The 9,718-nt window shown below is 36.0% G+C and overlaps 1 protein-coding gene across 2 annotated transcripts; it reads left to right on the plus strand.

The window, feature by feature from the left end:
* Positions 1 to 3,616: 3,616 nt before the first annotated feature.
* trim101 (tripartite motif containing 101) lies at positions 3,617 to 8,334 on the plus strand. Of its 2 annotated transcripts, XM_016527470.1 has the most exons (10): positions 3,617 to 3,969; positions 6,036 to 6,184; positions 6,288 to 6,462; positions 6,547 to 6,642; positions 6,734 to 6,967; positions 7,064 to 7,086; positions 7,168 to 7,292; positions 7,371 to 7,606; positions 7,784 to 7,896; positions 8,049 to 8,334. In XM_016527470.1, the coding sequence occupies exons 1-9, from the start codon at positions 3,805 to 3,807 to the stop codon at positions 7,868 to 7,870; spliced, it is 1,290 nt and encodes a 429-aa protein (XP_016382956.1). In that variant the 5' UTR covers positions 3,617 to 3,804; the 3' UTR covers positions 7,871 to 7,896; positions 8,049 to 8,334. The 2 variants fall into 2 exon arrangements, with proteins under 2 accessions (XP_016382956.1, XP_016382955.1); XM_016527469.1 differs by having other exon boundaries at positions 7,784 to 8,334.
* Positions 8,335 to 9,718: the final 1,384 nt, after the last annotated feature.

The following is a 9,718-nucleotide window of genomic DNA, read 5'->3' on the forward strand; positions in this document are numbered from 1 at the left end:
ATACGTTATCAAATTAAATCACTTACACTGAAAAATACAACAGCATTCAATAATATTATGAGATTCTTTTAAATATTTTTGAATATACAAACAAGAAATTATGGTGGAAATGATACTTTTCAACGAAATTAAAACGCCAGTGCCAGTAGTGTTTAATTAGTGGGTCATTGAGTCGTTCATTCAAACGATTCGTTCAAACGGCAGTTTCATCAGATGTTTATGCGTGGGCTAATGAAACTTTGATTCAACCGATTCGTTCAAAACACGGAATCAATCAGTAATGAATCGGCTGGTTGCTGTGAGATGCGCTGTGTTTCCGCCTAAAATGTAAGTGACCTAATATTATTGTATTTGCTTATTGAACTGTTTATAGAACTATTAAACAGTCGTAATGGTGAAAACGTTGTTTGATGTTGCCTAACTAACTGCATTTTAAATATAAAAACTTTCCATTTGGAATTTTTACCTCAGGATGCTGAGTTTCATAGTGTTGTGCGTTTTGATTTCTCCTGCAGAGGCTGCGTGAGCCTCGCCTCAGCAATAGATGCATAATATACAGTCTATGTGCCGGGGCTCAGCCCCTGACGGCCCCGGCCCAATTTAAACCCTGTGTATGGGGAACAGGAGTTTAGGGTCAGATACATACAAACACGTAGCATTGTGCCAGGTCGTTTAATCTTGAACAGGTGTTTTGTATTTCCATCTGTATTCTCAAGGCTTTGCTAAGGTAAAGAGTGTTTGCATTCCTCAGGATTGTGGTTTTAGAAAGCATAAGCCCATCCTCAGACAGCTGGGTTCAATATAAGCACAGTTGGATTGTGGGTAAAGGGATTCACATGCACAAAACATACAGTATGTTTCCCATATAGTTCAGTAACATCAGTGATTTTCATCCAATAATTGCATAGTTTCACACTGACCCAAAATTGTTAACTGATGCATCCTTTTTAGTGTGATACATTTTTGAAAATGTATTTTGACAAATCTGGTTCTAGACTTCTATCACTCAGTTTGCTGTTCTATTTTGTTTTGGCTGTAATTGTAACAATTAATTTGATGTTGTTCCCTAGTGCCATGGTTTAATTAGGTCAGCATATTAGTTAATACACATTAACAGTATTTTTACTATTATGCCAGAAAATATGAATAACTCTGTGATCTGTGTTCTTCAGACTAAAATGGTTCGTGCTCAATTTGATCATCTCATATGCACAATTCAGGGTTCCCAGTCATGGAAATCTGGGAATATCACAGAAGTGTAAAATTGTGGCTTTCCAGCCTGGAGCATTCACAGAAATTAATAAAAAGTAATGAAAATGTCCATTCTCTATACATTTTTAGATTTGCTCAGCCCTAAAATATTTTAGTGGCTGGAAATTGCTCTTCATGAGCTAAAATCCTAAAAATAAAAAAAAAAGTGGTAATGGAATAAAGTCATTGGCCAAACAATTTGGGAACCCTGACACTTGCAACCTTTTAGATCGTCTCTTTTCTTTTATCTGTCAGAATACATGCATATTTTTATTTTATTATATTTATTTTATTTTTATTTTTTGATAGGAGTGAACCGAAAAATACAGACATATAGGAAACCTTCATTTCTGTGTGTGAATGTGTGTGCTGTTTGAAACAGATCTTAATTTAATCACTAATCATCTACTGTATGTTCTGTTTAAATATCTGTAATGTCTGTAAGATGGATTAGCTGTATAGCTGTCCCTGTTTGTGCATACATTCATTTACATGCACTTGAAACAGGATATACGGAAAACTTGTGTAATTTACCCCAAATGTGTATGTTTTATTTGTTTAGGATCACATTGTGAATATGTCATAGGTCTGTAGGTTTATCATGTAGTTTTTTGTATTTATGTCTAAATGATTAGGCAGATTAATAGTAATCATGTTTCTAAGCATTTTGAAGACTAGCCTGTTCACAATGTGTTAATGCTTTTTATTTGCAAAATATTATTTCTCAACACAAGCTCCACTGTAACACAGCTACTGATCTGTTTTTTCTTTGTTATCCCAGTTTTCCTTTCCATTTATTTGTTGTATTCATTCATTCATTCATTCATTCATTCATGACCATAAACAAACAAAAACAAAAAAACACTGATCCGATTTCCTATTGCTTCCAATCTAAGAATAAGAGAAGGAATGGAGCGTTGCGTGTGAATGCAACACCTAAACAGAATCATGTTAAAAATGAAGGAAATAATATAAACATGGTGATGAGAAACAATATTTTATTTATTATTTTCCTATGTTTTTAATGAATTACATAGTTCAATATGTGTAAACGAATATGACTATTGTACAGAATGGCTGAATTCTTTTGCTTGTTCTGGATAAATCATCTGAAATTGTTGTAGCATAATATAATGTGTCAGAGAGATGTAACATGGATAATTGGTCTGAATTACAGCTGTAAAATAAATGTGACGGAAACTAAAAAAAAAAAAGTATCTGTGTTGATTATTTGTGTATTTGTGCAAAGGAAATAATGATCTTTGTAATGTTGCTTTTCACACATTTACAGGGATATAAAAAACCCTCTTAATTAAAATAAAGTAGAGCTGTCAAATGATTAATCGCGATTAATCGCATTCAAAATAAAAGTTTTTGTTTGCATAATATATGTGTGTGTTCTGTGTGTATTTATTATATATATATATATATATATATATATATATGCATGTATATATTTTGAAAATATTTACGTCTATATTTATCTTCATATAATTTATATTATAAATAAATATATTTAATATATAAACAACATTTTTTGAAGTATATACATGCATGTGTGTGTATTTATATATACATAATAAATATACACAGCACACATACATATATTATGTAAACAAAAACTTTTGTTTTGGATGCGATTAATCGTTTGACAGCACTAACATAAAGTTAGAATATTAAACCAAAAACATTTAAGTGAAAGAAAGAAAAGTTGTATGTATTAAAGAAAAGTTTTAAAAAAATGTTAAGATACAAATTAGCATAAATGTATGTAAAAGTGTGTGTGTGTGTGTGTGTATGTAGAGAGAGAGAGAGAGTTACAAAGTGTTGTTTCGGATCTTTCATAGTATGGGTAAAAACAGTTCTTCAAAACACCAACTTTAGAATTTTACAGAATAAAGAAAGTCATACAAGTTTGGAACAACATGAGGGTGAGTAAATAATTGCTTTTTATTTTAAGTACACTACATTTTTTCTGCAATTATTTGATCAAAAATACTGTAAAAACTGTAATATTGTGAAATAATGCAATTTTAAAATGACTCTTCAGTTTTTCCTCTGTCTTTTTCCAACTTGAATGTACTCTTGTGGAAGTTTTTTTCATAAAAGTTTAAGTACACTTCATAAACACCATCTTACTCTCCTCTAATACTGTAGCTGTTCTGGCATTATTGACTTGTTGACTGTTTCAAGGCTGAAGACATGAATGATTGGAGTAACTGGAGATGAGGCATCATTTCTGTTTCCCAGCATTCCACTGGCTGCCTGATATGGGCACAACTGATCAAGGGTAGGGGGTGTCCCAGTGAGCCAGCAAGAAACCGGACACCTTCACCCTCTTGCACATGCACACATACATATCTTCAGCTGCAAACCAACACCGGCCCCATCGCACTGTTCAAGCACGGGCAGAGCGACTGCCTGCTGCCTCGAGAGACTGGACAACCACACAGCACAGAGACATGAAGACGGTGGCGTCTCATCTCCTTAGCTGTGGTTTCACTCTCCGATCTTAATTTCCAGCGAGTGTGGGGTCAGCAGGGGCACACGGCCATGTCTCTTCCACTGGATATTCGCTCTTACCACAAAGACCCCTCACTGGGGACACTGGAGAAACAACTCATCTGTCCCATCTGTGTGGAGGTCTTCACGAAACCAGTGGTCATTCTGCCCTGTCTGCACAACCTCTGCCGCAAGTGTGCCAATGAACTGTACCAGGTGTGTACCAACTCACTCAGAGGATGATGGTTTATGTGTGGATGTAGAAACATTTAGTTTGAACCATTTGAAACATGTTTACAAGTACTTTTCAAGCCTTTGGTAAGATGATGAATTCTCAAAATAGCATCTGTGCACTTGATACACGTACAGTTCATCTGTGCATGACATGAGCTGCCAGTTTCCTTCATAACCCAAAGTGTTTTCTATGTGCTAAGGTGCTATTTGAATTTTAAGCGATAGGTAATTTTTGCGAAGTTGGATGGTCAACAACATGTCAAGGTGCTTGTACATTTGGGTACATACATGCCCATTTATCTCAGTAACGTTAACTATATTAGCATCCACACCAATGGATAATAACATTCTGTTTATTATAAGCACATGCTGCAGTTTTGTCCTCTGCCACTTTAAACGCTCAAGCAGGATGGATTCTCATTGGCTGAGTTAAACTGAGTGTTTTTTTAATCGATCAACACCTGGGAAAAAATCGTTCTAATTCCAATGATATCATAACTCTGTCTTTATCGTTATTTTTGTGGTATAAATTTCCATATTCTCGTACAATTGGAATGATAATTAAAACTTTACAGTTGTAGTTATTATTATAGACATTTTTAGAAGTTTCTAAGTCATGGCAGTACCACAGTAACCACAAACACAAGACAGTTTTCTAGACCTGTCATGTGGAAAGCCAACAGGTGGGGATTGCAAATGTCTAAACTCAATCCCAGTCTGAAATCTGAGGTATAAAAATAGATGGCCTACATTTGATGCATTTGAGCCATCAGTGGTTTAGTGTTCATGCAGCACACAATGCATATTGATATGAAAGTCCCTTGTAACAGATATATGTTTTGTCTGCATAACCCTCCTCCTCCTCTGCACCTAAATTAACTCTGATACCTCACCGGTTTTCCCTTACACCTCCTCATAAGCAAAGGTTAAAAGCCAAGCAGTGTATCTGTCATGAGGCCAATTTACATGGGAGAAAAATTATGACATTTCTGGCTGCACCTTTTTATCTGCATGCTTGTCTTACCATTTTCAGATGCTATCACATCATAATTATCAGATAGTTATACATAGCATTAATCACATTATGCTGATGTGTAAGTTAGAAAGGTGGTCCAAAGAGATGCTAATAAAAATGTTAGTTGATCTCTGCACTTTTAAGAACCAGGGCTGTTTAAATATGCACTACAGGAAGTTGAATTAACATTTGAATTGGATTTAAATTCAACCCATAAAGTAATTTAAGGAAATGCACTTCATGGGGTCACATGAATTTCTTAGAATTTCAATTATAATTCCACTTCCTTAAATTCAAACTTTGATTGCAATTCTAAAAAGGGGTCATATGATGCGATTTCAATTTTTCTTTTCTCTTTGAAGTAAACTGGTGTGCAACCCTGCTAACTGCATACACACTTGACCTCTGACCTCTCAGAGTGAGTGCAGTGTCATTTTGAAACTGAAACCAAGAACGAAGTAGTGGCATAAATATATTATCATCATGATTCTTGAGGAATATCAAATAATAATAGATAAAATAGTAAATAGATAGCAAATAATACAGTGAATAAATAATTCCCATCATGCCTCAGGACATCATTATAATTGAGCCAGTGATGGTGCTCTGATTCACACTGGACCTGTAAGCCTCAGCAGCTGAGAGCTATTAAAGAGTCTGACTATTTAGGATACCTGATGAGATCAGTCTCAAGCTCCTCTGTTTGAAAACTCTATTTTATGTCCCTGCATCTATTGATTAAGACAAGAGACAAAGACACATGCATGCACAGATTTAGACTGCTCAATAAGATCATCTTACCCTCGAAGTACAAACAGCGCATCTCTAAGGAGGTACATGAAAGTTCAATTAGTCTAACCAAGAGGTGATGTTATTCAGTCTGGTTAACCATGCTAGGCATTTCTTTTCTTTTTTTCTTGCTTAGAAAGACATCTGTAGTGAATTATGAAAAGTGGTTTCAATTGTCAGTCGATGCATGTAATCACAAATACTGCTGACATTTGAAGAACAGCATGCTGAGTAAGATGTGCAGCCGTCTCTCTTCCAGGTTGGAATCGGAGGACGTTTTCGCTGCCCTTCCTGTCAGCGTGAGGTTGTCTTGGACCGTCATGGAGTTTATGGACTGCAGCGCAATTTACTCGTGGAGAACATTATTGATGTTTACAAACAGGAGTCTGAAAGGTCAGATGATAGAGAAAGATCCGAGATGTATGGTAAACCTAAGTTATGTCAGTACGGTAAGTGTTTAACTGATCTTTAATTTATTGTAAATCAATGTCTCCAGCTCTAGGCCTCCACAGAAGCCTCCTGCACTGTTCAGTTGTACGGAGCATGAAGATGAGAAGCTTAATATTTATTGCCTGAAGTGTCAGGTGACCTCCTGCTCTCTCTGTAAGGTGTTTGGGGCCCATAAAAACTGCCAAGTAGTTCCACTGCCTGATGTTTACCAGCAGCAGAAGGTGTTTTCTCCTTAAAAAAAATATTTGCGTCGTCATGTTACATCTTCACATCTTGCACCAAATAATTAATTTCAATTCTTATAGGCTGAACTCAGTGACAGACTTGCTACTTTGGTTTCCACAAATGAACGCGTTCAGTCATTTGTTAACGAACTAGAGGCACTCCGCAGGAACATAGAGGTTTGTGTGGATCTTTTACAAAGTCATGCAATGAAACATCAAAAAACTACAAACAAAGGATCTGTTCATGCACACAATTCCACTTTGACAGGAAAACAGCAGGATCCAGAAACAAATTCTGTGCGAGAGGTTCGATCAATTATCTGCCATTCTGGAGGAACGTTGTAAGATCATGACCCAACAAATCACCTCTGAGCAGGAAGAAAAGACTGGCTGGACCCAGTCTTTACTGCAGATCTACAGTGAGCATGTAGACACAAACTCAAAGTTGATACAGGCAGCCCAGAATGCCATAGAGGACCCAGAGATGGCTTCTTTTGTGCAGGTACTATAACTTTTGTGTGGGGCTCCTCAGTAATCTTACATTTTGAATGCCAAAGGCATGCAGTGTTTGATATATATTTTTATCTCTGCTTTATAGACCTCACAAGATCTCATTGAAAAGTAAGTCTATTAGCAAATTTAGCAAGATGTAAAATGTTCGCTTAAATCAAACAAAACCAGTATCTTTTCTTTTCTCTGAAGGGTTGGTAAAGCATCTAACTGCTTCACTCAGGAGACCCTGGATCCTGACTATGAGAAGATGGATCACTACAGGGTGGATTTTGATGCAGAGGAGAGAGTTCTGTACCAGCTGGATTTCATGGAGCGTGAGCATCAGAGACCCAATAGATTAACTTATCATTTATTTTTCACAAATCCTCTTATTAATGCTGCCAACTTTACAGCTGAAGAAGAAGTGGAGGAAACACCTTATGAACCAGAGTCAGAACCGGAGTCTGAACCTGAACCGGTGCTGACCCTAGAATCTGACCCTGAACCCGATCCGGATCTGAAATCAGAGGGTTCTGAGATGATGAATCCAACACCGGAGACAATAGAGGACACTTGTGGACAAGCAGACAGTTGTAGAGACATCAGAAAAGTGGCTGTGTGTGAGAAGAATGGCTTAAGCACTTCACAGGTACATTCATCTACTACTAATGTGTGCATCTGCAGTCTCAAAGTTTTCAATAAATTTTTCTTGACACTTAAATAAGAACCCCTAACTTGAGACTTGAGATTAGATTAAATTGTTTGTGGTATTTAAGGTATATTGAAATATACATCAGTAATTGCTTCTTTTCTATCTTTCCTTTAGATTGTCACTCTAGTCTTTTATTTCCTGGGCTTTCTGGTCATCCTCCAGCGAATATGGGGAAACATTCAGTGCCTTATTTGTATATAGCAGAGGTGAAGGGACATAGTCTCCAGGTACTAATAATGCTCACATGTTATTTTGAATAAAAACAAAGCCAAAATTTTTTTGTTTAAATGGGAGAAAGGTTTTAAGATAGACTGGATTAGTATCATGTCTCTATGTTCTTGCATAAAACAAGTAAAGTCACTTACCAAGTTTTCTGCAGACTGGCACAGCTATGAGCTCAGCACTAGAAGGACTGAGCCCTCTAGTGGTCACCAGTGAGATGATTTGTCTCTGTTTCTACTGGCTCAATCCTCCAAAATAAAACCAGAAGCTCAAAGAAAGAATGGTGACTTGCCACTGGTCAGAATGGGTTCTCTTCCCTTCTTGAAAAAATCTTCTTTGTGTTTGTGCAAAAAATTAAAACATCGTATACACTTATTTTTGGATCTGTTTTTTGTTTGCCCAATAACATTGACTGTTCTTGCTGTAATAGTCAGTGAAAGTTCTCGCCATTTGTTAGACGAGTGCTCCAAGACTGTATAATTTGAAACATACAGATTTGGTTGCAATGATATGAATGGATGAATAGTGTTTACGAGTGTAATCTTAAGAGTTGGCTTGAACTAAAACACTGATTTTCTTTTTTCTTTTCTTTTCTCATTGTGTCAGCATTGACTGTCTAATGGCTTGTGCAATGCATTATGTGAAATTTTGAGAAATGCTTTGAAAAAAAAAATGTTTCTGAAAGTAATTTTCAGATGCAACGGGGGAAAAAACGGGATAAACACAAACATGAAACTTGTAAATAAAATAATCTGATATATATAGCCTATATGTACAATTTAATAACTTATAGCCTATAGTTTGATATATGAATTGGGTGTCCGTCAAAGATTGCATGGGGTCGGAGATTCCCGTGTTTACAGCTCCGTAAAATAACTTACTGGAAGCTCTGTAGTTTTGCTGTATAGGCCTATAGATAAAAATATTAAAATTACAAACACACAATAACATTTTAAGTTACTTCCATTTCTGAAAAAAATTATGTAGGCCTAGTAATTGATGTTATAAATACACACGCCTGATTTTTGTTTTAATTATCCATCGTACATAAAAAAAACAAACAAACAAAAAACACATTTGCAATCAAGACTGAAAAAAGCCAGAAGTGAAGGTAAACCAGATTTGGCACAGACTCTGTTGCTATCTGTGAAGCCAAGCATAAGAATAGCCTACTAATGTAAATTTGTTAACCCACAGCAACAAATTTTAACAGATTAATCGCATATTTTCGTTTGCTGCATGCTTTTAAAAACACAATAAAAAAAAAACGCAGATTTGAATTTAGCTGCTGGTGATGTTTTTCTTTTTTTATATGCAGTTTACAGGACAAACTGTGCATTTCACCCAAAATTGTTTGGTGTGATATGATTCCAAATTTAGGGTGGGCCAAGCTTGTTGGCAGGGGGGCACTGCCCATAATATCTGTCACCTCTCAAATTAATGCACGACTCTACATTATCTGTATAGCATGTGTGTAAGACTCTAATACAATTATGAAGTAATAATTTTATGACGAATAAATCTCTCAGTGAGTAAAACCGGCTGCGTCTATAGTATTAAAGGCTACACAACATTATTATATTATCTTTAAATTAATTTTTAAATGATTATTATTAAAAAAATTATTGTCCCTGAATTAGTAGGGTACTCTTGTAATAAAGTAGCGGTGGAAAAAGATGCAATCTAATCCTGTTTACATGAAATAAGCCTGCTCCGAGCAGGTTTGACCTGTTGCTATGACAGCAACTCCGGGATGAGCTTCGAAGAACCAAACAATCCAAGATCTCCAAGATCCGTCAACAATCAAATCCAGCTAACTGAGTTAGC

Source organism: Sinocyclocheilus rhinocerous, unplaced genomic scaffold (assembly GCF_001515625.1).
Source record: "Sinocyclocheilus rhinocerous isolate Xijiao unplaced genomic scaffold, SAMN03320098_v1.1 scaffold2616, whole genome shotgun sequence".
Lineage (NCBI taxonomy): Eukaryota > Metazoa > Chordata > Actinopteri > Cypriniformes > Cyprinidae > Sinocyclocheilus > Sinocyclocheilus rhinocerous.

Coding starts and splice junctions, on each gene's coding strand:
- trim101 (XM_016527469.1), top strand. CDS start 3,805: ATGTCTCTTCCACTGGATATTCGCTCTTACCACAAAGACCCCTCACTG. Junction 6,643..6,733: donor CACTCCGCAGGAACATAGAG/GTTTGTGTGGAT, acceptor CCACTTTGACAG/GAAAACAGCAGGATCCAGAA. Junction 7,607..7,783: donor ATGGCTTAAGCACTTCACAG/GTACATTCATCT, acceptor TCTTTCCTTTAG/ATTGTCACTCTAGTCTTTTA.